The 24,786-nt window shown below is 33.3% G+C and overlaps 6 protein-coding genes across 17 annotated transcripts; 2 read left to right on the forward strand and 4 right to left on the reverse strand.

The window, feature by feature from the left end:
* Nucleotides 1-95: 95 nt before the first annotated feature.
* Nucleotides 96-2,132, reverse strand: LOC138190141 (peptidyl-prolyl cis-trans isomerase sig-7). Its single transcript, XM_069132709.1, has 4 exons — nt 1,971-2,132; nt 1,366-1,856; nt 1,049-1,290; nt 96-963 (listed from the first exon to the last, which is right to left on the reverse strand). Exons 1-4 carry the CDS (start codon nt 2,038-2,040, stop codon nt 255-257), a joined length of 1,512 nt encoding a protein of 503 aa, XP_068988810.1. The 5' UTR covers nt 2,041-2,132; the 3' UTR covers nt 96-254.
* An 8-nt stretch (nt 2,133-2,140) lies between these two features.
* On the reverse strand, nt 2,141-3,758 carry LOC138190155 (mitochondrial coenzyme A diphosphatase NUDT8). The gene is made up of 2 exons (XM_069132739.1): nt 3,506-3,758; nt 2,141-3,153 (listed from the first exon to the last, which is right to left on the reverse strand). The coding sequence occupies exons 1-2, from the start codon at nt 3,548-3,550 to the stop codon at nt 2,473-2,475; spliced, it is 726 nt and encodes a 241-aa protein (XP_068988840.1). The 5' UTR covers nt 3,551-3,758; the 3' UTR covers nt 2,141-2,472.
* A 1,565-nt stretch (nt 3,759-5,323) lies between these two features.
* Nucleotides 5,324-16,834, forward strand: Npc1a (Niemann-Pick type C-1a). Of its 6 annotated transcripts, none has more exons than XM_069132660.1 (20): nt 5,324-5,689; nt 6,633-6,984; nt 7,066-7,358; nt 7,582-7,774; nt 8,472-8,603; nt 9,426-9,548; nt 9,630-9,847; nt 9,927-10,231; nt 10,318-10,515; nt 10,596-10,797; nt 10,892-11,189; nt 11,277-11,404; nt 11,483-11,740; nt 11,822-11,985; nt 12,063-12,175; nt 12,250-12,839; nt 12,912-13,100; nt 13,195-13,282; nt 13,662-13,753; nt 14,627-14,769. In XM_069132660.1, the coding sequence occupies exons 1-20, from the start codon at nt 5,576-5,578 to the stop codon at nt 14,630-14,632; spliced, it is 4,056 nt and encodes a 1,351-aa protein (XP_068988761.1). In that variant the 5' UTR covers nt 5,324-5,575; the 3' UTR covers nt 14,633-14,769. The 6 variants fall into 6 exon arrangements, with proteins under 6 accessions (XP_068988761.1, XP_068988758.1, XP_068988760.1 ...); XM_069132658.1 differs by having other exon boundaries at nt 5,325-5,689; nt 13,662-13,828; nt 14,627-14,765; XM_069132657.1 differs by lacking the exon at nt 13,662-13,753 and having other exon boundaries at nt 14,627-16,834.
* On the reverse strand, nt 15,828-19,626 carry Scp1 (Sarcoplasmic calcium-binding protein 1). Of its 5 annotated transcripts, none has more exons than XM_069132744.1 (6): nt 19,336-19,626; nt 19,085-19,147; nt 18,100-18,266; nt 17,909-18,038; nt 17,724-17,827; nt 15,828-17,180 (listed from the first exon to the last, which is right to left on the reverse strand). In XM_069132744.1, the coding sequence occupies exons 3-6, from the start codon at nt 18,220-18,222 to the stop codon at nt 17,052-17,054; spliced, it is 486 nt and encodes a 161-aa protein (XP_068988845.1). In that variant the 5' UTR covers nt 18,223-18,266; nt 19,085-19,147; nt 19,336-19,626; the 3' UTR covers nt 15,828-17,051. The 5 variants fall into 5 exon arrangements, with proteins under 5 accessions (XP_068988845.1, XP_068988842.1, XP_068988843.1 ...); XM_069132741.1 differs by having other exon boundaries at nt 18,959-19,147; XM_069132742.1 differs by having other exon boundaries at nt 19,085-19,173.
* Nucleotides 19,627-20,205: 579 nt separating this feature from the next.
* On the forward strand, nt 20,206-24,237 carry ChLD3 (Chitin and LDLR binding deacetylase 3). Of its 2 annotated transcripts, none has more exons than XM_069132708.1 (10): nt 20,206-21,092; nt 21,596-21,730; nt 21,814-21,918; nt 22,039-22,182; nt 22,267-22,440; nt 22,524-22,662; nt 22,733-22,854; nt 22,943-23,172; nt 23,310-23,480; nt 23,545-24,237. In XM_069132708.1, the coding sequence occupies exons 1-10, from the start codon at nt 21,044-21,046 to the stop codon at nt 23,821-23,823; spliced, it is 1,548 nt and encodes a 515-aa protein (XP_068988809.1). In that variant the 5' UTR covers nt 20,206-21,043; the 3' UTR covers nt 23,824-24,237. The 2 variants fall into 2 exon arrangements, with proteins under 2 accessions (XP_068988809.1, XP_068988807.1); XM_069132706.1 differs by having other exon boundaries at nt 20,208-21,092; nt 22,258-22,440.
* LSm7 (U6 snRNA-associated Sm-like protein LSm7) lies at nt 23,897-24,714 on the reverse strand. 2 transcript variants are annotated; one of them, XM_069132751.1, is made up of 4 exons: nt 24,611-24,695; nt 24,516-24,527; nt 24,267-24,450; nt 23,897-24,198 (listed from the first exon to the last, which is right to left on the reverse strand). In XM_069132751.1, exons 1-4 carry the CDS (start codon nt 24,614-24,616, stop codon nt 24,059-24,061), a joined length of 342 nt encoding a protein of 113 aa, XP_068988852.1. In that variant the 5' UTR covers nt 24,617-24,695; the 3' UTR covers nt 23,897-24,058. The 2 variants fall into 2 exon arrangements, with proteins under 2 accessions (XP_068988852.1, XP_068988853.1); XM_069132752.1 differs by lacking the exon at nt 24,516-24,527 and having other exon boundaries at nt 24,611-24,714.
* Nucleotides 24,715-24,786: the final 72 nt, after the last annotated feature.

A 24,786-nucleotide genomic window follows, 5' to 3' on the forward strand; every position in this document is an offset into this window, starting at 1 on the left:
ATCAAACAAAATATGTATGTACATACTACCAGAAAGAAAATATACATACATACATTTAATATAAATTAGATATTATAAATAATCAAGCGTTGAAAGAATTAAAGAATGATTTTTATTCTCATAAAAAGTGGAAGTTTACAGTTCATTTTACAAAATAGACATTCACAAGTATATCGCATATTGCGTATTGTATATGCATTCTACGTGCGTAAAACTTGTAGTACTATGGATAAGTATCACAAATATTTTTTATATCATCTCCTTTTTTGCTTGTGTTTTTCTGATTTTTCATACCTCTCGACAGATCGATTTTTGGTGCGCTTTTTTTTGTAACTCGAATGTCCGTCTTTATGTTTCTCATATCTTAAATCCTCGTTACTAGAACCAGAATTCCCCCTATCCCATCTTTTTTTCTCACCGTCAGATTTCTTTTTTTGTTTGTGCTCTCTATAACTTTCCCTTTTGCTTCTGTCTCGGCTCCTATCTCTACTTTTATCTCTACTTCTCCTTTTGCTTTCTTTCCTCCGTCTAGAGTCGTATTCGTATCTTTCGCGCGAACTATCACGATGTCTTTGTACCTTATACTTTTCCTTCTCTATATATTTATCCCTGTTATAAGAGTATTCTACCTTGGCTTTATTGGCATCCTTTATACGCTCATATTTTCTGTGTTCTATTTCTTTGCTCCTAGGTTCATCTCTCTGCTTATGCTTCGAAATGACTTTTTCTAGATTCTCATTTCCAACTTCATCAGCTTCATCGTCAAAATATTGTACGCCTTTACCCTTGCCTTTCCATCTCATTTTGGCTACCGATTGCGAAAAATCAACGTGTATACGACGATCGTCGATCAATACATTATCCATTTTAAAATACGCTTCTTCGCAACTTTTACGATCAGCGAATTCGATAAACGCATATTGCAATGAATCTCCAGTTTGCCGATCTCTAATAACTTCACAACTGAAAAAAGCAAAGAGAAAAACAATTTGATCAATATACCAAATGTAATAGGTGTCTATTAGCAAGATTGCTAAACCATCCATACCCAATAATTTTTCCAAATCTGCTGAAAATAATTTCGAGATCGTCATCGGTCGTAACAGGATTTAGTTTACAGACAAACAGGACATTTTCAGGTGGAGCCATTTCCGCATCTGGAATATCACCCACAATTTCCAATATTGTCGCTCTTGCTTTAGCTTCCTTCTCTTTTTGCATTTCCGTGATCTCTTCAGCTGTCATACCAGCTGTATCATCTATCACTTCATCAGCTCCGATCCTATCGCTCTACAAATATATTTATTTATTATGACAAAGAAAATCTTGCAAATTTTAAAAACATAAAGCAAAAAGATGTTATACCATTAAAACTTCTTTGGAGGGTGGTGGACTTCGATCGGGTATGATAAAACCTTTTGGATCTTCGAAAGGGTCTTCCAAAATAACGGTGTGAGAGATACGTATATCCTGGTAAGGTCTGTGATCCCCATCACAGATAGTTTCATTGAACTTAAGAATAATTTCTAATCCTTCTGTAATTTCACCAAATACACAATGTTCGCCATCCAATGATTGAAGTTCGGGTGCAAGAGTAACAAAAAACTGAGATCCAAGCATGTTGCTGCCACAATTAACCATAGACAATAAACCACTTCTATCGTGCTTTATTTTTGGCATCTGCTCTGCTTCATAATATCTTGCTTTTTCACCTAACACTATTCCATATACACTTTCTCCACCTTTCCCAGTACTGGTGGGATCTCCGGTTTGAGCAATAAAATTGCTTTGAACAGAATGGAATAAGTTCCAGTTGTAATATTTTAATTTGCATAATTTCAAAAAATTTCGACATGCTGCAAAATATTATATATTAATAAATACTGTTGTCAACAACCAAATTTCTTTCACTGAAAATTCCAATACATAATAACAAGAAAACATAACCTCTATTTTTGTTTTACACTTACTTTGTGGGCGTTCTTCAGTATATAAATCAACAGTAAAATCTCCTATAGTAGTTTCTACTACAACCGCCATGCTTTCACGGTTTCCTTATTTAGAGGTTAATTTCATTTCTGCTTATTATATTCATAGCATCTCAATATCTCATAATATCTTTACATACATCTCCATACCCATATATAAATGACGCTCATAACAGAACATATGGATCCATCTTGTGGCCAGTGGCATCAACATATGTAGTACTGAACTAAATATGTATATGTAATTATATACATATGATTTAGAATGCTTCCTCTTAAATTACAAATATGTATGCATTTTTCAAACGTATTCCACATAATGGGGAAGAGAAATCATAACTCTTTTTTTAATTCTTTATATCAATTATGACATATATATATATATATATATATATATATATATATATATATATATATATATACATGTAAATAAGGGATGAAATACAAATTCTATACAATACAATTTCACGATTAACAAATATTTTTATCTTCTTTTTTCTAGTAACATTGACCGTGAACAAACGAGTTTGTGCTTATAGGCATCAGGTACGAGAGCATTTAAGGCTATATGTGTTATTGCTGCGGTGAAACCCCAAACACGGTGTTTTCCTCCTAAATAAACCGGTAAAGTGTAGTTTTCACGGAACTGAGTAAACCGACACACTGAAAGATCGCAGAGATTTTTTAAGCTGAGAAAAAAAGCTTCTTCTACTTCGTTTACATTAATTTGAAGCTTTTCTGGATCAACTTCACCGATATAGCCGAAAACTGGCAACACCATGACATTCTTTTTATCAATCATGTTACCGGAGACCCAAACGTCGATTTTCTCCCTTGGAATTTTAAGTTCTTCCCATGTTTCACGTAATGCAGTTTCTTCCAGGCTACGATCCTCTTTGTCGTGCATTCCACCGGGAAATGAGACTTGTCCACGATTCGAAGTTAATTTGGTTGATCTTAAGGTATATAAGAAACCAAGTTCTCCTTTGTGCATGCATAATGGCACTAAAACAGCGGCCTGAGGAATCGCATTACCATCTACATGTGGTACTCTACTGGCCTTGAACTTCTCGATAAAAGATTTCCGATTTTTCTCACTAAGCACAACTTCTGGTTTCAAATATTCCAGCCTGATCGCATTTAAGCCTTGTTGGGTTTCCGTCGACTTTTTTGTAAAGAAGAAACATTTTTTTAGTGCGATATTACGATTACAATCAATGGTATCGAAGCGCGGACATTTTAGTCGTTTTCGTACATTACATGCTAAAAGAGGCTGATTAAACATATCTCTGAAATATTAATAATTCAACAGCAGTGACATTTCTTTTCGAATGCTAAAAATAAAGCCAAAGAAACGAATAAAAAATTTCGTATATTCAATGTTAATACATTTTGCTTTCGCTACCATTATTTGGAAATAAATGAACGAATATTCGCGAAAGAAGCGCCATCTGGTATACAAAGAATGAAGCAAGGGAATATATGACAACAACTTTTACATGAAAAAAAATACTTACAAAACAACGCTGTAAACAGCGTAAAGAAAACGAATAGAGTTTCATTGATGGAAGTTATATCCCAGAAATACTTTCTACGTTACGTATGATGACAGATCAGAAATTGTGAGAAAGAAATACGGTCTACCTAAAACGTAGCTAGCCTTGATGCTCAATTTATCAAGAATCTCTTGCAATATGCCTACCATTACGATGATTTTATGCACAGCTACTAGATGTCCGATCAATCGGATTTAAACGATCTCTTTTTTAAATATGGTAATCGATGTATCGATCATATGTAATGTTAGTCTCCTAACTCGTGTTTATATCATCTTATCTTATTTTTGTACAGTTTGTTATTATTACGTATTCTGTTTTAAACATTTCATATACTTACTAATCGAAGGATGTCTTCTGTAATAATTATTAAATAGATTTCTAATCGCTTACAAAACCTATCATTCTTAAGTATTTAATGGCAATTAAAATATTTACTGAATCATGCATATATATGTGTTTTTTACTCGTCATTTAATTCTCATTAAATTTCTTAAAATCACAAAAAACAGGAAGAACCTAAATATTACCTTTCACAATTGATATGATATTATGTATTACGAAAGACCGATGCAAAGAATGATGCTGAACGTCCGGTTGCTGTCCAAATTAACGTTTCCCTGAATATATGTACATACATGGCTAAGGAACAGTCTATTATTTGTCACGAAATGCACATCATCTGGATTCGAAAATCTCGAAGGTGTGTTCTTTCACAGTATATTGCAATATAGGTTCTAATTCAATTTTTAGTGGTTAGTTTACCAATTATTGTCAATTTTCAAAATGTAAAATCAATTTATCATATATTATTCCAATCATGTTAATATGAAAATTTGATTTTTAGGCTTCAACTTTCACAACACATTGCGAATGCATTGTGCATGTTAATTTATTATTTAACCGTGACCTAGATCACAACGTACAAACAATGTGCAAACTGAATCTTGAAAGCATTTCTCGTTTCTACGAAAATTCTAATGTTCTTACGTTTCGAGATTTTTATCTTGTTGCGACGAATAAATCCATAGTAACGATTGAAAGAGTCTTTGCCCCAAGGCTAGAATACATTCGAATTGATTTAGGTGGTAATACGTCGAAATACGAGCAAGTAATGTATTATAAATCGATTTATGAGGAATGGTAAACTTCTAGAAACCAATTCCGATATTTCATTTCAGCTCTACAACAATTACGCAACAAATAGATGTGTCATATTACATATGTATATTGATACAAAATTTAATTAAAGTACGAACGATGATAGCAGATAGTAATAATGGTAATAACAAGTGCTACAATGTTTTTCAATTTGTTAATTATAGTACAGAAAAAAAGTGAAGATCAGTCGATTTTAATGTTTATTTACGTGAACTAGTTGTTTGCCGGTATTAATTTGTATTAATTTGTACATAATATCTATGAATATCACTGATAATTTGTAGTGAAATTAGATAACTTACATTCAGGTGTTAAGCATTTTATACTATATAGAGTTTGAGGAACTGACATTTACAGATTAACGATTATATGTAGTTATTAATCAGAGGTCACTTAATTATGATCTTTATTCGTGACTATAGTTATGACCTTTCTCTATCAATAAGTTCAGGGATCAAAAAATAAGTCGCTTAGTTTTCTATATTTCGTATGATTTTGCAGTTTAAGAATATGTATCGTATTTCGAGTAAACATTCCTGAGAAATTGAAGCGGGAGCCGAACAACACCGAGAATAGCCGAACGGCCCTGGATCATTCGATGCGTTTAGGATTGTGATTACCAATGTCGCCATCATGCTGCGTCTTTGCGTGCTGCGTGCCACTGGCAGAGCGCAGTTCTAGTCGCGTCGTTCGTTCAGCGAAACGTGATCGTTCGCCGCCTATGTATCTTTGTAGACTGTTTCCGACAGCAACATAAAATGTACCAATATGAATAATACAGGCAATAAGCAATCGTAACAAAACTACGTGTTGACGTTAAAATACAGTTTAAAGTAATCGTTCGATATCGACTGTGTTCGTAAGCGAGTTATGTATTGGTTTTACGTGTTTTACCGAGGCCACCGTCGAACTTTGACAGACGCTAGCATGTCACGTCTAAACGTGATAATCTTTGTGCTAGGTGCTTGGAATCTTATTAACGCAGTAAGTTAATTAATCACAAAATTACGACGTTACGAGTATCGTACAAATAATTCATCGTCTATACCACACCCTGGTGTCGTAAAACAACTCGCATTCGTGACGTCATCTCGGCCTATCCTCGTGAAAATTTACCGTTGATATCGTCGCCGCGGCTGTTGCATTTGTCCAAAGAAGTCCATTAAATTTAATTATACCTTTGCCTTATGCGTTAAGGGGACATTAACTGATGTCACTTGATCTTTATTTGCCGTGATGAGATCAATGCAGATCTTTTTAACTGCTCTTATTAAAATCAATGTTCCTGTTTAAAAGAATTCACAAAATTTTCTTTCGAGATTAACGTCATACTTTTTGTTTACATAAATTTTTTGCAAAATATTTGTATGCTTCGAAAAAAATTATTTAAGACCTCAAATTGTATAAATATATTTTCTGATAAAAAATAATTTCTCGAAAAATGAATCATGAGTTGAAACGAGGTAATAGTTTATTTTTGTTATCATTTGTTACAATGAAAGATATGATAAGTAAATAAGAAATAATGATTTGTAAATCCAGGAGAGTAAATAAACAGATTTCTTTAACAATGTAATGTAATTAGGATGATTAATTTATAACACATAATAACTTTATAGTTAATGTTAGTCCTATCTCTTATCAAATGATTGCACTATGAAAGAATTTCAATGTCTTTATGCATGATCTCATATTGCTTTCATGGCAGTGATTCATTACTTGTTAATATTGTATAGTTAACGGAATAATTTAAATTCAATAAAAATTAGATTGAATTGAAAAATTTAAGTAATTTAAATTGATATGTTTTTGATTAATATTTTTGTTTTAACCATCAAGAAATTAGAAATACATTTTGAAGCAATATTTAAAATGTGTTTTAAAATGTATTTTGTTAAAAGAAAAGTTGTTTAATATTTGTCAATAGGTATCTGCAACACAAGATGGTCAGTGTATTTGGTATGGAGAATGTTACACAGACATATATATGCACAAAAAGAATTGCCCTTATACAGGACCAGCTAAGTTATTGGATAATGAAGGTCAAAAACTATTGGCTAAAAATTGTCCTCATTTAATGATTGATTCTGGAAATGGGATTAATACCTGCTGCGATACAAATCAGTTAAAAACAATGGATCAAAATATTAAGCTAGCATCTAATTTTTTAAACAGATGTCCTAGCTGTTTGGATAATTTAGTAAAGCATTTCTGTGAATTTACTTGTAGCACAGTACAAAGCAAGTTTATCAACGTTACAGAAATACAAACAGAGAAAAGTAATTTGATTATTTAGCAATGTTTCTGTAAATATAAAGTCACTGTAACACATATTAAATAATAATATATAATTTTTTTAGATGTAAAATATGTCAATAGCATAGATATATATATAACAAATAAGTATTTGGAAGGTACATTTAATTCTTGTAACAAAGTATCAGTACCTAGCACTGGACAATTAGCAATGGATTTAATGTGTGGCATATGGGGAGCTAGTAGATGTACCACATTAAAATGGTTCCATTATATGGGTGATGCAGCAAACAATCAATATGTACCATTTCAAATTACATATAAAAATACTGATGAACCTGTAGGTTCATTTATTCCTGTAGACCCTAAAATTACTCCTTGCAATAAAGCATTAAATGTAAGTATTTGTAAGAGTTAATTAGCTATAAATAAATTGAGCTTAATTAGTTTTCATATTATATCTATATGATATATGATGTATACTATACATATACATATTAATTAAATTATGGAGTTAGTATAAATCAAGCTACAAACATGAACATTTTTTAAAGAATTTGTAATTTGACCTTTTCTCTGAATTAATGAAATTTATTGAATATGTTCTATTATATGTGTAGAAAAATACTCCAGCATGCAGTTGTGTAGACTGCGAAGCCAGTTGCCCAGTACCACCATCACCACCTCCCTTACCAACACCTTTCACCATTTTTGGCTATGATGGCTATGCTGTAATGATGATCATTACTTTTGTGTGTGGTTCAGCTCTTTTCATCTTATCCATTGTATGCTTCAATAATAGAAAACAAATTGGTAAGGAATTTCATTTATTGTTTAAAGATATTTATTCAGAAAAAAAACATCTCATTCTTTGCATATTTGTGAAGGAAATTGATAAATTTATTGTATTATGGAAATTGCAGTGTGAAATGCATCTTTTATCCCTCAAACTCTGTACTATATTTTATTCAATAATAGTTTACACAGTACTGTTTTTACCTTGCATTAGTGACTAATTTTGTATGTAATTGTCACTTACATTGTTTTAAAGAGAATAAGTACACTTCAGTTCAAATTATCTTAATATTTAATCCATATCATTGACCTTTCTTCCTTGACACAGGATTATTTTTATTGCTGTGTTTCTTCTGTATTATCTTATTCTTTGGTTGTGGTTTAAGAATTTATTTTATAAATTTTGCACTATGCTTGGTTTGATGAGCATTTGTTTTTTATTTTTTCCCTCGATTAATAATTTATAATTGTGGAGGAGCATATATATATGACAATTAAAACAATATTAAAAATAACATCAAAACATTTTGACAGTCATTATTTCATTGACAGATGCTTATATTACAATGAACAGTAGATATAAAAATATCAACTATTTTTATTATTAATTTCTCATGACAAATATAGTATCATGAATAAATAAGATAATTGTATGAAATTGAAAAGATTTGATTTAGAATCATCAGTTGTATGTATGGTGTGCGTATATGTATAGTTGCACGAGGTGAGGAAGTAGGAAGGCAGGTGGGTAGACGCCTAGCCGCAGGGTTACACCACCCAGGAGATGGTGCTCGTATTGCTCTCGCCGCAGACCAAGAAGACAGCCCACTTCAATCTAAACGTTCCAGTACGTTCCTATCAAGTGTATCTTCAATATGTGGACTTGTGCTTGATCCTTAATTTCTTTTTCATTACTGTATATCGTTTTGTTGTTATGGTATTATGCTTGGTTATCATCCTCATCATTTGTGCTTCATCATTTTCCTGAGTAAAGAACTTTCCCTTTATTTCTTACTTATGTATTGTTACTATGTATTGTCATCATTAAAGTATTTCCAAATTTCTCCATATTAATGTTTCTCAAAATGTATGCAGTATGTTGTGGGAACATATTCTAAAATTAGTGAACAGAATAAGTAAATCAGTTTATTAAATATTTGTTATATCACTGTTGTAAACATTGCATAACATTTCGATTCAAAGCATATATGGTATTTACTAGGAACTTTTATACTTCCATAATTAATATTCATTTTATTAACATACGGAATAAGTTAAATTTAAAATGTTTTTATATTTTTGCATTTATTTAATTTTATATTTTACACTTTTAATGTTCTACATTCTTTGATAGAAATATTCAAAACATTATGGTTGCCTGCAATATATTTGATATTTAAAATTTTAAGTTGCTGAATTGAACCAATTATTGTTTGTTTTTTTTTCTATTTTTATATTAATTATTTCTACTTTATATTGTTTTGGTACAAAATTTATATGTTATTTCAACATTTTCGTTACAACATTTTTATTCTGTACAACTGAATGAATAGTTTGCTTAATGTATCTGTTTACAGCACACTATTTACAATTTATTTCACTTACTGCAGCACTTTCTGGACATATACATTACAATATGCTCTTTTCCGTAACGCAAAAACTTTTATAGGTGTGATATCTGCAGATGATTTGCCGAGCGGATTCGATGATGAAGAACAATCAACATTCATCGAAAGATTAGGTGCAGGCACCGACAAACTGTTAGCAGAATTCTTTTGTTGGTGGGGTACAGGTATGTGATCACTTCATTACATAATGTTGCAAGAGTATTATATTTCAATAACGGTCAGAAGTATTCAATTTCTTTCTTTAGCATGTGCGTCACGACCGTGGTTTGTCCTTTTCGTTGGTTTCTTATTTATCATTAGTTTGGGACATGGAATAAAATATATACATGTTACCACTGATCCAGTTGAATTATGGGCTGCTCCACAATCTCGATCACGAATTGAAAAAGAATATTTCGATCAACATTTTGAACCATTCTATAGAACTGAACAAATAATTATAACATCAATTGGTTTGCCGAATGTAAGTTTTGATCACTGGTAGAATAAAATTATTTTTTAGCAATATATAGAAGACGTACAGCTATATCAATTATTTTTAGATTGTACATAATACATCCAATGGTCCAGTTATCTTTGGTCCTGTATTTAATGATACCTTCCTCAAAACTATCTACAAATTACAAGAAGAAATAAAGAAGATAACAACCCCAAATAATTATACTTTAGCAAACATATGTTTTGCTCCATTAACCAGTCCGTTTACGGGACCGCCAACAGTATCACAATGTGTCATTCAAAGTATTTGGGGATATTGGCAGGACAGTGTAGAAGCTTTCGATTACACTACTGTAGATGATGATAATTTTACAGTAAATTATTTAGATCACTTCAGAGTTTGTTCGCAGTAAGCTAATTTGATTATAGAGTATCATACTAGTATTAAAATATATATCTCTTTGCTAACAATTTTTTATTATATTTTATTTTCAGAAACGCATATAATCCTGAATGTCTGGCACCTTATGGTGGTCCTGTGGAACCAGCAATTGCAGTTGGGGGATTTTTATCACCAGGTCAAGATCTCCAGAATCCTTCATATGAGAAAGCCACAGCAGTAATTTTATCTATACTAGTAAATAATTATCATAATAAATCCAAGTTACATCCAGCAATGGAATGGGAAATGAGGTGACTAAATCACATAGAGTTAAAAAGAGTATTTAAGTGTTTGTTCTTCATTATTTAAGTAAGTGATATTGTAATTTTAGTTACGTCAAATTTATGAAAAATTGGATAGCGACAAAGAAACCAGCATTTATGGATATTGCTTTTACCTCAGAACGTTCAATAGAGGATGAATTGAATCGTGAATCTCAATCAGATGTTTTAACTATTCTTGTCTCATATATTATTATGTTTGCATATATTGCGATTTCTCTTGGGCAGATAAAAAATTGCAGTCGACTTTTGGTAAAAATGACAAAAGAAAATAGTTCAAAATCAGATATGGTATCGCATATTTATTTTACCGATATATATCTAACATTTATTTCTTTATTTTTAGATCGATTCTAAAATTACTCTTGGCCTTGGTGGTGTACTTTTGGTATTGGCCTCTGTTGTTTGTTCTGTTGGTTTATTTGGTTTTGTTGGCATTCCGGCTACGCTCATTATTATTGAAGTCATACCATTCCTTGTCCTTGCTGTTGGAGTAGATAATATTTTCATACTTGTCCAAACACATCAAAGGGAAAGCCGTCGTCCTAATGAATCAATACCTGAACATATCGGTCGTATTCTCGGTCAAGTGGGACCAAGCATGTTGCTTACCAGTGTGTCAGAAAGTTGTTGTTTCTTCCTTGGTAAATATTGAAAAGATTCACATGTATTAAGTATGAACTAAGGAGCGCCGACTATAATAATATGCTAAAAATATTATGTTTCTTTAGGTGGATTATCTGATATGCCTGCCGTTAAAGCTTTTGCTCTATATGCCGGTATGGCATTATTGGTAGATTTTGTGCTACAAGTAACCTGTTTTGTTAGCTTATTAGCACTAGATACTGTTCGACAAGCAGTATGTATTAATAAAATTGAATAGTACATATCCTATAACAAAAATTTAGTATAATTGACATTTTTATATATTTTCTAGAACAACAAACTTGATGTATGTTGTTTTATTCGTGGATCGAAGAAAGACGACGGGGAGGAAGTAGTAAACGGAATTTTGTATAAACTTTTCAAAGTTGTGTATGTTCCACTATTGTTGAAAAAATGGGTGCGTGCATTTGTTATGATAGTATTTTTTGGATGGATTTGTTCAAGCATTGCGGTTGTTCCGCACATTGAAATTGGTCTAGATCAGGAACTTTCTATGCCTGAAGATAGTTTCGTCTTGAAATATTTTAAAGTAAGTAATATAATATTTACACCAATGAAAAACACAGATACTTAAGAAATGGTTATAACATTTTCTTCTTTCCTTTTCAAGTTTTTAAATAGTTACTTATCTATTGGACCACCAATGTACTTTGTTGTAAAAGAAGGATTGAATTATTCTAACAAAGATATACAGAATCTTGTATGTGGCGGTCAATATTGTAATAACGATTCGGTATCGACTCAAATATTTATAGCATCAAAACAATCAAATAGGTAATTGTTACATTTATTATATAAATTATATTGTATCGAATCATAAAACAGACTTATTAAAATAACTGCTTATTTAGGACATACATAGCAAAACCTGCATCATCGTGGCTAGATGATTATATCGACTGGTCTCAATTGTCGATGTGTTGCAAATATTTTGTTTCAAATGATTCTTTCTGTCCGCATACAGGTATACAATTGAATTTTCTTGTAATATCTCACAATATTGGAAAGAAAACGAAAATATATATTTTATATTTTCAGGATCTAGTAAATATTGCTCTTCGTGTAATATTACCACAAATAATATTGGAAGACCTATACCAACAGACTTTGAACGATATGTATCATTTTTCTTGCAAGATAATCCTGATGAAATGTGCGCTAAAGCAGGTCATGCTGCTTATGGTCACGGTGTTAACTATGTTACTGACCTTGAAACAGGCCTGTCGAAAGTCGGGGCGTCCTATTTTATGGCTTACCATACTATATTAAAAACATCCGCCGATTATTACGAATCGATGAGAGCTGCAAGAGCTATATCAGCAAATATAACAGAGACGATTAACAACTATTTAAAAAGTATCGGTGACAGTTCAACCGTTGAAGTGTTTCCGTACAGCATATTTTATGTTTTTTACGAGCAGTACTTAACAATGTGGCCGGACACGTTATATAGTATAGGGATATCTTTAATTGCTATCTTCGTGGTAACTTTCCTTTTAATGGGTTTGGACATATTTTCCTCTGTTATTGTTGTAATTACCATTATGATGATTGTCGTTAATATTGGTGGTTTAATGTATTGGTGGCACATAACATTAAATGCAGTATCCCTCGTTAATCTTGTTATGGTAAGCATATCGAGTTTCAGATTTTAAACATAGAATGTCATTAGGAAAGTAAACAATGTACTTCTTCTGCAGGCTGTTGGAATTGCCGTTGAATTTTGCAGTCATTTGGTACACTCCTTCTCAGTATCAGTAAAAACAACACGTGTTGAAAGGGTTGCTGATGCATTGACGAATATGGGAAGTTCAATTTTTAGTGGTATCACTCTTACAAAGTTTGGTGGAATTATAGTACTCGGTTTTGCTAGAAGTCAAATCTTTAAGGTAGGTCTTAATAATTACGTTTATTTCCGTTGTACTTATATATATTATTCTTGTTTTATAATAAAACCAAAGTTATTGTTGAAAAAATCTTCAGGTATTCTACTTCAGAATGTACCTGGGTATTGTGTTGTTTGGGGCTGCACATGGTCTAATATTCCTGCCAGTATTATTAAGTTACATTGGTAAGATTCATTTATTAGTTATGGTTTTATTATCATATTCTTGCATTAAAATCAAATTTCCACATAAATCAAATTAAATTCCTTAAAACACCAGTGCCACTTAACATAGTCAAAAATAAGTTTAATTTTCATATCCCTAGACATTAGGAAGTACAATCGACATACAAGAAGGTTGTGCTTTGCAGACAAAGTATATGGTCCCTTACATCTTTTTGCTTCACTATTAACATTTGTACATACTTGTTTTTGTTCGCATGCCAAATTAGACATTTGTCTTTAAGTATTGGCGACCTTCTAGTAATTTCTATTCGAAAGAACTAAAAAAAAAAGTACAGTAACAACTTAAGAGAGCTTTGGTCATGGCTTCTGGTGGTTCTAGGCACACCAATGAACAGAGAAAAGTTAGCAAATCACAAGAGAGCAATGCAAGGAAATCTGGACAACGTACAGGAGACTTCCTTGAATCATCGCGTAAGCAAACTCAATTCTCCTCCCACACCCACCACAAGCACACCTACGTTCAGAGTGCTTGAATATGAAAGATAGGTACGCAGGATACACATATATTTACACTTCCTTCCTGTATCATTACAATATTTCTATCTTTGTTCGACTTAATATTCAACACAGCTTTATGCAACACCCGGCTTTGTTTCAAAATTAGTCTATATCTGTTTTTATAAAAACAGTATTTAGTTATGATTACGTCAAACTAGTATTGTAAATATTTCTGACATATCGAATGGTATTTGGTGCACTTGCTTAACAGATACTCGAATGCTATAAACTTCTTTCTGAGATTTCTTTATTACGACGCAATCTGTGTATGTCGATGAGTGTGGGATGGGATATATAAACCTATCGATTTCTACAAAAGTATACTGCTTTGTTAACGTAATTTTCCTTTCATTGTTTCAATAACTATAAATTAGTTGCAAAACTTCTCTTTTCTATTTCATGTGTTTCATGAATGCTCTTGTGGTATAATTGCCATTGCGTGTATTATAAAATCAAGTACATATCACAAATGCTATTGGTAATCTGATTTAATTACAGAAATATAATTAGCGGTGGAAATAGTTGTTAGCTTTTTGATCGTGTTAAGTTATTTTGTAACGTTAAGTTAAAAGAGGGATATGGAAAGATGGAAAGATGTATTGCCACTGGTGAATAGATCTCATGTCTTTCTCCTTTTCAAACATATCATTATTTTTGTTCTCTTTTTCTGTTAAATATTATTTGTATTATAATTTATTTGTTTAACATGCTTTTAGTCAGCTGCTATATATAATGGATATCGAAGTAAAGACTCAAGTTATGTCTATTTTTTATTATTATTTGCAGGCGTGATGTCGCGCCGAGGGCGTAGAAAAGCCCACGAATGTGCCAGCAGGGCTAGAAACGAATCTAGGAGTCAAATGTGTGGGCCTGACTCTCCTTTACTCCAAAATGACAACAATCAGTACCCAACCACTTCCTACGCCAGTGTGAACTCCATAGAGCAGTTGCATCAAGTAACTTTTTAGCATTAATCGTTATCCGAATTAACTCATAAAACGACTTTTATACTTAGAGAGACTGAACATAATCTGTTTGTATAATACAGAATTATTTTTACTATATATGTATGATCAACAATTTTTTCCTTTTTTAAAGTTCAGTAGATTTGCGTCTGAATGGTGATCGAGAATCATGTAATCGATGCGAACTATGAAGTTCACGTCTGGTATATTTCGTAACTAGGAAGAAAAATTTCGTATCTTGTTGTAACTATTAACATAATAAGATTGCGTTATATTTAAGATATTTAATTATAAAAGAACGTCTCATAATTTTACATCATTCTATTTCTAAAGCTTTAAGATTTATGGGTATAATATCTGTAATGGTGCAATTGATCAAATCAATTGGAAGTGTCAAGAAATATTGTAATATGATTTTAATTAATCTTAATTTTATGTTTTTCGGTATTTTTTCAGTGGAAATGCGTAAATCTGTGTTGCTTGGCAAATGGTAAATGTACCTGCATTTTTATCATGCTTTATCTCTATTTGTGCATTTTGTCATTGCGAGGTAATATTAGTTTCCGATATAGGTGTCGTATAATGCAGGTTTCGAATAAACCAATTCGACGGTAAGATTTGTATGTCATATCAAAAGGTTTAAGATAAACAGCATATTCCTTTTAATGTCTTTTCGAATACTTTGCATAATATGACTCGAAATTTCATCTAAAAATATTAACCGTCCATAATTGAGATGAAATATCGAATATGTACAAATTTGAATTTCGTATTGTATAAATCGTTAGAGAATTATATATACATATATGTAAGCCGTAATTCTCAACGTAAGTAGAATTAGATTAACAGCTTAAAATTTGTGCGGCATCCATATCGGAGTACATTTTACCCTGATTTTCTTTCCATGATATATGTATAAGCGATAGTACTCGTTGTTTCTTATATATGGTTGATATTAGTAACAGTTTCCAGAAATATGTTTTTAGTTCAAACCAAGCATCCGGAAACTATTTCGTATTCCCTTTATTTTTTTTTATAACCGATAGATATTTTAGGCAAAGTTTTTTATTTGATTTTGTTTTGTCTGCAATCTTATTGGATATGGGTAATATTAAACAAGTCACAGCAAATATCTAAGTACTGAAAGGAAAAGGCAATGACAAATTATTATTTTTTACTATGCAGTAGTCACTTGGTTTTAGTAGGTTTCGTTCTTACAATTTGCCTAATTAATTCTAGGTAATTAAGACATTCGATAAATGGAAAAAACAGGTAGTTAGCCTTATTACTAGAAGTTAAATGATATAGTCGTATTAGTGCTTAATTTCTTTTGCGTGCTTCATCGGTGTAAAGTGTCTCCTAAGAGTTGTACGTTTCTGCTCAATATCTGTAACAAATTTAAACAGTATTGTTTTTTCATATGAGAAGTTGAACATAGAAAAATGTTCGGATAGCTTGATTGCATCGAAATGATATCAATGTCCTTTATAAATGTGGATATTTCCTGTTGCGAGTTGAACTCGAACATGTTTTCTAAATTATTTGTATACGAATAACAATTTTTATACTGACAACAAAAGAATACGTAATGCAATGTTGCAAAAAATCTCGTTAGTTAAATAATAGATGATTCGTTGGCGATTGTTACGATATTATGCTATGTATATACACAGGTAAAATGATATTCTTTCATATAAATCTATGTTTGTAAATCCGGTTGAGTATTCCTTACACATCAAATTAGTATTCAAGCGGTTAAAGGCATGTCCTACATATATACATGGTTAACAAAAATGAAGTACTATGACTGTTAAATAAAAGGTGCCATAATTTGGCAACAAGTACGTAAAATTATACTTGGGTTCATTCATATGTCAAAACGTCATAAACATATCATTGCAAAATCTTCAGTATTAAATTTTTGTGACGAGCAAAGCATGGCGATACTACCAAAGAGATGTCCGATCAACACGACGATACTGTGTTAACACGTAATATGAATAAAAATTTTTCTGTTTGTACAATACAAGTGTCTTGTGTATTCTTTATATAGAACAGATTTAATAAGCGTGGAAGAACAGTGTTGGCAAGTATTTCTTATAGACCAAAGATTTTACAATAAAATAGTGGATTTATTGTGTATTATACATCTTACATAAATTAATAATAATAATTAAATACAACAGGATTGTCTTTTGTACGTGCAACGTGAGAATCGTCATTCATTCCGAAATATATGTATTTAGTTAATCCATCGCATGCAGGGGACCAAACAGATGAACTGCTGGACAATTTTCGTCCGGGTTGCCAAGGAATTGCGCGTACAATTCTTGATAACGCGATAAAGTTAGTCCTCCGCGCCTTCGGTCATCATCCTGTGAATGAATAAACTATTGAACAAGATAAGAAACGAAGAAGTTCTTCGAACTATGTAGTATTTATATTCCTATGTTTATGGAAGCATAAAATATTGTAAGATTACACGAATGTTAATTTATGTTAAGAGTATAATCAAATCGAAATTGTATAATAGTTTGTTCTACAAAGACCTTTAATGATTGGTACATGCTTCCGTTGACTACCGGAAATAAATTACAACCATCAAACTTGGCAAATTGTCAAGCTATTGTTCTTTATGTTAAATTTAAAATTAATTCAATTGTATCCGTGACTTTATTAATTCTTTTCTCATCTACGATACTGCCAAAATACATTTTACTTACAGATTTTCTAAAACTATTCCTAAAAGATAATCTTATGTTCCCCAAACTAATAAATTTCAGATCAGATTTATCAGATTGAATGTATCAAAAGCAGTTCTATGTATAGATGCATTACAACAGAAAGGTTACATAGCAGATAAGATTAGGTGATCTTTAAATCGTTACCCCTCGAAGTGATTTGTAACATGATCTTACATTAAGAAGATTTTGGTAGGCTTCGTCCAAAATATTTACGTTGTCTACAGGAATCCTTGTTACGCAATTATAGCGAAATTCATCAGCAGCGATTACACCGTCGTCTAAAAACGAAAAAATAATGTATTAATGATACACGGCAAACAAACTGGATGAACGACGAATCAATTTATGTATGTACACACCATTTAAATCTACTATTTTAAAATGACTGTCGATAAACATTTTCATCGCTTGTGGGAAATCTTGATACTTTCGTCCGACGCAACTTCTTTGTACTGCTTCTTTGAACTCCTCGATAGTTACAATACCATCCTGAATAAAAAAATGCAAATGAAATATTGGTAGAAGCAATCTAGCATTTTATTGATCTTACTTTATTGAAGTCGGCGAGCTCTGCAATTTCTTCCCACAAAGAAAGCATAATGTGCAGATTTTCCTGATAACGACCGTAACTGAATTCTCCTTTTCCCTCGATCAAAGTCATCTTAAGAGCCATGCATTCGAAATCGTGTTTCTCCAATATGCCATTGTTATCTGTGTCTGAATATGGTAAACATTGTGAAAATTACCGATTGTTAGTCGAGTTTATATTCGCGCAAAATATAAAAGCCAATGCGTGTATAGCAGCCAATTAATCAATTGGATGGTGCCAATTTATTTTTAAGGAAATCTTGTTATTGTATAGCTGGATGCGCTCCAAATATTTCACTTTTTGGCAGAGGTCGACATTCATCACCAAGTGCACGACCCCCAGATGCATCGTTCGATCTACTTCGTATTTTACGTTCAAAAGATAATCGTTATGAAATTTCATCGATCGCTCGATTGAATCAATTATCGATTTTGTTCGTATCGATATTACGACTTTGTATTATCGACTTTTCTTATACATCGATTATTACGACTTCTTACGAGTCAAATTATCAAATATCCATGTCTGTTAAACTCCGAATTATGATTCGGATCGATCAAGATCAATGAAGAACGCACCATTTTTTGTAAATAGGTTGGTTCATTATCATGTAATATGATATTAAGTTTGTGATTGTTACAACGTCATAGGGTGTTAATGATACAATGTTTGCATACAATCAGGACACTTATTAAGCAAAATGTTGAAAAAAAGATCAGGCAGATTGTTCCATAAAACAAATTAGAGCTAAGCTTAAATTTGGCATCAACCAATTGCAGGCGTTACGAAGGCGGCATGGTATACTTTAAAGTCAACCTACATCCTAAACATGCATGACAGTCTCGAAGCCAACAGAATTATTTGTTCGTTCCGTTTCGTTTTTTTAGAACTCAAGTACAAAACTTCTTATTTTATATTCCGTACATAGAAACCTGTTAGTACGTACAAGTTCACTTCGAACAGGGATCAATGGTCGATACATATTTTATGTACTTTTCCTGTGATGATGCTGAAAGGAGGAAGTCCCACAAGGATCTATCAGTTTCACAGAAATCACACATTAATATTTTTATTGATAATTGGACAATAACAGCACTCTAATAAACATGCTCTCAACTTAAAGACAATAATAACATTATTTGTGCAATAGCCAAGGTACGATCACGCACACTTTATCGAAAATAACCACGTACTAACCGTAAAGAAATCTTACAATGAAATCTACTCGATTGTTCCAGCTGTAGGCCATTATCCGATGAGTCTTTCTGTCAGTAGCAATCTTATCTCTCTTTTTTCGTAACCTTTTTTCCTTTTTGATCGAGCGTTTCTTTCTTCCTCCCAATATTTTTATCGGAAACGAATCGGTCGGATGTATAAAGGCAATTAGAACGCAAGATTATCTTGCTGTCGTCCGAATGCGAGGGAAGACACAAGGGGTAACCGCGAGATGGCTATGAAGAAACTGATTCGAGAGGATGGTGGTTTTGCACTGAATTCGAGTCGAGTTTCCTCGAGTTGTAGCTAAGTTTAGAGTACCCCTCCTTAGAGAAGGACGACACAGGGAAGGGGCTCAGGTGGTGCCGGTGCCGGTGTCACCATGACACAGTCACCGAACTTGCCTGAAAGTAAATCGCTTTCGCCAGCTTTCATCGGTCGCCATCTCTTGTTCGTGCTTATCTCCCTTCTTTTTCTTCGTTTAGTCGAGACAATTTCATCGATTGATAATATTATATGATATTTCTTTAGGTTTCGTCTGTTTTTACATCGTTGAAGCTAATCAGGTGAAAGCTGTAGCATAAAAAAATATCGTAATTAATTCAAAATCTATGTACATATTACATAAATGATCAAAATGCAATCTATCTAGAAGAAATGATTGCATCGTATAAGTTTGTAAGATAATAATGATTTGATTTTTTTCTACCGAAAACGATTATTACTTTACACAATGCAACAATTACACAAATATCACAAAAGTTGCCGTCTCTGGTAAATCATAAGTTATATCGTTCTTTGATGACAGTTAATTAGGACTGCCTGTCAACATCAGATCTGACAAACGTCATTCGTGTTATTTATGCTCCAGTTTACACGCAGACAGTTCGATGGTAATGTGAGAAGCCTTTTATTTTTTGGGAAGAGAAACGAAATACAGAGATAAATGGTCCATTTCTAAAACGATAAAGTTAACGAGTTGATGCACATTGATCATGACATTGATTTATACAAACTAAGCGGAGTTACGATATTCAAGGCTAACGGAACAGCTATTACAGTACAAAGTAGCGATTAGGAGCGAGAGGGAGATCTTTTAAATATATCTTCGAATTGTACGCAAGCAGAACCGTCATCTGGAACAGATTGACCACGTCGACAAAGTTGCTTAGCACGTGTGTTTTCACGCTCCGACCTTCTGAAATCCCAATGCTCGTCAAAACAGATCAACTAAACAGAGATGTATACATGTCTATTGTAAAACAATAAATTTATTGTAGCATTGCATCATCGTTCGTTTGGCTCGCCAAAGAAAATCTGTTTCTCTCTGCGTTTAGATGTGAAATGTTGAAAATCGTTCCTCGTGCTTTCTCTAATTTTCGACCGTTGCGTCCATGGTCTCGCTTTTACGGTTGCATGCATTATGTTGGAAATAGAACTAGACACAGTATGTTACATATAAATTGTTTAATAATTGAATCGCAAAGAATTTGCGAGTTGTACAGTCCGTACACAACCGTTGTTCTACATTTCCCGATCTACACTTAGTGAAAATAAGCGAGGCGGAAGATGAACGGGCAAAGCGAATACTCATCATATAAGGCACGGTTCTGGAAGGAGGTGTCAGTTGGAAAGTGCGAGCTCTCGTACGAAGAACGAGAAACGGAACGTTTCGGTCTGAGCGATCGACATGAAATCGAAGCTGCGTTCTCTGTTCCTGCTCGCGCTCTTCTTTTCCGGTGAGTCTCGCGATTCATTTGTTATTTCAAGATCGACCGCGATCATCGCCCGCTTTCTGTATGATTTATACGCGAGACGTTGATCCATCTTGATTCAACGAGACAATTTTAACTTGGGAAAACCTTTGATTGCTACCAGTGTTCGTAAGATTCCTATCTCTCAAATGCAGCATCGAATACCTTCGAAACGGATAAGCTTCCGCGGTCAAACCGCGACGCACACCGGAAGTTTCACTTCCGTTTTTGCGACTCGGTGAAAATATATCGGGGAAAATAACAAGATTTCTCTTCCAGAATGATTGTTTCAATGATTCGAAAGGAGTCGTGAAAGTTTTATAACATAGAGTTGGCTAGTTAGACCAGTTGTTTCGTTGCAAATTTGGAACAATACGCAGTGCGCGTCGCGTTCTATATCCATTCAGCATATTTAGCTCACCGAAGAGACAGAACGAAGATAGTTTTGGCAGGAAGTCGGAGTTCGATTGAATTTCCGTATATTTTAGCGAACACGTCACTAGGAAAAGAGAAATCACAAGACACACCGTGTATCGACGATAACAAGTTTTATCGAAATCCCAATGCACCGGCGCATAATGTTTGGTCGCCTGGCGAATGTGCCAAGTATTATCTTTGCTTAGGTAATTCTGTATACTACTGTATTACATTTCACCGTTTGCGAGATCGACACGCAATTTCAATGGATTTTTTCATTAATTCGCAGATAACGAAGTGTTTGAATTCAGATGCTCTCAGGGGTTGCTGTTCGATGTTTCCAGACAAGTATGTGATTTCAAGGCGAACGTCGACAACTGCGATGTAATGTCAGGTACACATGATTTGAAATTTTGTAAGATTAGAAAGGAACGCAGATGTAGTTGAACGATAGAAGGGATGCGTTATCGATTCACATCGGATGGTGATTGGAAATTCTTTAAGCGTTTTACAGAGTCGCAACCACCGAGACCGCTCCTCGAGGACGGTGATTGCGGAGAGAAACATTTAGCTTGCGGTGATGGTACGTGCTTCCCAGCTACGTACTTCTGCGACGGAAGCGTTGATTGTCCAGATGGTTCCGACGAAGGCTGGTGTGGTAAGAAACGTTTAACAATTCGATATCTGGCATAGTTTCCAATGTAACCGATGCACAAAATATAATTTTTCATAGATATTCAAGATGATCCAAATGGCGCGCTACCTTGTAATCCGAAGCAATGTCAGTTACCGAATTGTTGGTGCTCCAAGGACGGAACGCAAATTCCTGGAAATTTGACGACATCGATGGTACCGCAAATGATAACAATTACATTTGATGATGCCGTAAACGCGGAGAATTTTGAGGTTTTCTCTAGTAGGCGCAATACTGTTTTACCAAATACGTACTCTCATCCGGAGAAAGTTGATCACTTATCTACTTTCTGCTTTTGCTTCTAGAAATATTTTCAAACGATAGAAAAAATCCCAATGGATGTCCTATTCGAGGAACTTTCTACGTCAGTCACCAGTATACTAATTATAGAGACGTACAATATTTATGGAACGTTGGACACGAAATCGCTGCGCACTCCGTCACGTAAAAATTCTTTTTAGAATTGAACGAATGATCTCAAGTAACATATGCATTAATGGTTTCAATTATATAGGCATCGAGGACCAGAAGATTGGTGGTCGAGAAATGCCACCATCGAGGACTGGTTCGACGAAATGGTCGGTGTGGCGAATATTATTAATAAATATGCTGCAGTTCGTTTAGAAGATATTAAAGGCAAGCAATAATTCCTTCGAGAAGATTAAGTTTGATTATGTCTTTTTAAAGATGTTTTAAAGATGACCTGCGATAATTGACGCAATAGGTTTGAGAACGCCATTTTTACGAGTTGGTTGGAATCGACAATTTTTAATGATGTCAGAGTTTGGATTTGTCTACGACTCGTCCATGTTAGCACCGTTTTCCAATGTACCTGTATGGCCTTACACATTGGACTACAGACCTCCGCACAATTGCGTAGGTCTCGAGCAACTTTGCCCAACTCGAGCGTATCCAGGTGTTTGGGAACTACCAATAAATCAACTTTTGGCAGGTGTAAGCTTTTATAATCAAATATTAAACGATCTTTTTATTTACGATACTATTTCGATAATGTCGTACTGCGTGTATATTGCAACGTACAACATATTACGAATGACAAGGAAAATAAAGAAAATAATTGCCTTTAATAGCAATACACTTGCGCAAGAATGGATTCGTGTCCTTCGGACTTGTCAGGTGAAGATGTATACAAAATATTGATGCTGAATTTTAAAAAACATTACCTTAGCAACCGTGCGCCTCTGGGTCTACATTTTCATGCATCTTGGTTCCAAAATCCGTCGTACTTTTACGCATTTAGTGTAAGTAAATACTATAGTTGTGACAATATATTTTACAGCTACTATTCATATCGATCAATTTTAGAAATTTACGGACGACGTACTGCGATTGAACGACGTCTACTTCATAACGACTTATCAGGTAATCGAATGGATGCGTAAACCAACATCCTTAAATGCAATTGAGACGTTTAAGCCGTGGCAATGTAACTGGCGAAAATTCCAGCCGTTCGAAATCGCTTGCAATTTACCGAATAGTTGCAAATTACCGAGTAGAGTTCTTAAATCGTATCGCTATTTACATACATGTTTTGATTGTCCTAAAGAGTATCCTTGGTTGAGGAATGAATTTGGAATGGAATAATACCAATGTTGTGTACAAAGCAACGTTATTACTAAAGACAAATTACTAAATTATTTATTTAAAAGAGCATACATTTATATTTTTGTAGGAAAATCATGTTTATTTGCTATATATCTTGACATAGTTTACAATGTAAAATAAGTTACATTTGATTACATTATAAAAAATTAATTGAAATCAGATTATTTAAGAAATTTCTTGTCAAAGATGATAATCAAAGAAAAGACAATAGTTTTTAACCTTCTTGTTGTATAAAAGGATTTTGGATAGATTCCATTCCATCTACTGGACAAATAAGTACAACAGATGTACCCCTACATACAACTAAACCTAACATACGAGTATCCTGATTTAATTTGTATGGATCATCGGGATCTAAAAAAACAAACACATCAATAAATATCTATAGTCATATAACGAGGAAATACAATTAGTGAAATCACCTCTCAGGTATTCTGTGGTATTATCCAGTACCAAATTGAGGAGAGGATCATAGCCTTTCAAAATCCCTGCAGCTTCTCTTCCGCCGGCGAACTTCACTCTAATATTTTTCTCTAAGTATTTTGAAAGATCAAGAATACTTTCTTTCTTTTTTCTTTCTTTCGGTTCTCCGTGAGCATTTTGTTGCTATAAAGAATACAAATAAAGTTGAACGGCTTGCAGGTTATGTTATTAAAATAACGAATCTTTACCTGTTTCGCCGCCTGTAAAATACCAACATACCAATCACCAATGTTCTTTTTATAAACGAAATTTTAATATCAAAAACGATATTTTTTATACTTACAGACATTGTTTGGCTTTCTTATAAATCGGCAATGTTACACTACCGTACTAGCATGCGAGTACGACGCATTTTAAACTAACGTTTAAATTAGAGGTTAGATCCCTTGTTTGGATTTTTCAAATATCGATTCTCGATTTTTTCCCGCGCTTTACAATCGTTTTATGTTTAAACGCTTA

This window comes from Bombus flavifrons, chromosome 3 (assembly GCF_040668555.2).
Source record: "Bombus flavifrons isolate JBK064 chromosome 3, iyBomFlav1_principal, whole genome shotgun sequence".
Lineage (NCBI taxonomy): Eukaryota > Metazoa > Arthropoda > Insecta > Hymenoptera > Apidae > Bombus > Bombus flavifrons.

What these genes read in the sequence shown, in the direction of transcription:
- LOC138190141 (XM_069132709.1), bottom strand. Translation starts at nt 2,040, where the DNA reads ATGGCGGTTGTAGTAGAAACTACTATAGGAGATTTTACTGTTGATTTA. An exon ending in TACTGAAGAACGCCCACAAA is followed by an intron (nt 1,857 to 1,970) that starts GTAAGTGTAAAA and finishes AATATTTTGCAG; the next exon opens with CATGTCGAAATTTTTTGAAA. An exon ending in AGATTTGGAAAAATTATTGG is followed by an intron (nt 964 to 1,048) that starts GTATGGATGGTT and finishes TGCTTTTTTCAG; the next exon opens with TTGTGAAGTTATTAGAGATC.
- LOC138190155 (XM_069132739.1), bottom strand. Translation starts at nt 3,550, where the DNA reads ATGAAACTCTATTCGTTTTCTTTACGCTGTTTACAGCGTTGTTTT. An exon ending in GCTGTTTACAGCGTTGTTTT is followed by an intron (nt 3,154 to 3,505) that starts GTAAGTATTTTT and finishes TTTACAAAAAAG; the next exon opens with TCGACGGAAACCCAACAAGG.
- Npc1a (XM_069132657.1), top strand. Translation starts at nt 5,576, where the DNA reads ATGTATTGGTTTTACGTGTTTTACCGAGGCCACCGTCGAACTTTGACA. An exon ending in CAATAATAGAAAACAAATTG is followed by an intron (nt 7,775 to 8,471) that starts GTAAGGAATTTC and finishes GTATATGTATAG; the next exon opens with TTGCACGAGGTGAGGAAGTA. An exon ending in AAAATTGCAGTCGACTTTTG is followed by an intron (nt 10,798 to 10,891) that starts GTAAAAATGACA and finishes CTTTATTTTTAG; the next exon opens with ATCGATTCTAAAATTACTCT.
- Scp1 (XM_069132740.1), bottom strand. Translation starts at nt 19,387, where the DNA reads ATGGCCTACAGCTGGAACAATCGAGTAGATTTCATTGTAAGATTTCTT. An exon ending in CATTGTAAGATTTCTTTACG is followed by an intron (nt 18,267 to 19,335) that starts GTTAGTACGTGG and finishes TACCATATTCAG; the next exon opens with ACACAGATAACAATGGCATA. An exon ending in AGCTCGCCGACTTCAATAAA is followed by an intron (nt 18,039 to 18,099) that starts GTAAGATCAATA and finishes TTTTTTATTCAG; the next exon opens with GATGGTATTGTAACTATCGA.
- ChLD3 (XM_069132706.1), top strand. Translation starts at nt 21,044, where the DNA reads ATGAAATCGAAGCTGCGTTCTCTGTTCCTGCTCGCGCTCTTCTTTTCC. An exon ending in TTCCGACGAAGGCTGGTGTG is followed by an intron (nt 22,183 to 22,257) that starts GTAAGAAACGTT and finishes AATTTTTCATAG; the next exon opens with ATATTCAAGATGATCCAAAT. An exon ending in TCGTTTAGAAGATATTAAAG is followed by an intron (nt 22,855 to 22,942) that starts GCAAGCAATAAT and finishes TTGACGCAATAG; the next exon opens with GTTTGAGAACGCCATTTTTA.
- LSm7 (XM_069132751.1), bottom strand. An exon ending in TACCACAGAATACCTGAGAG is followed by an intron (nt 24,199 to 24,266) that starts GTGATTTCACTA and finishes TTGTTTTTTTAG; the next exon opens with ATCCCGATGATCCATACAAA.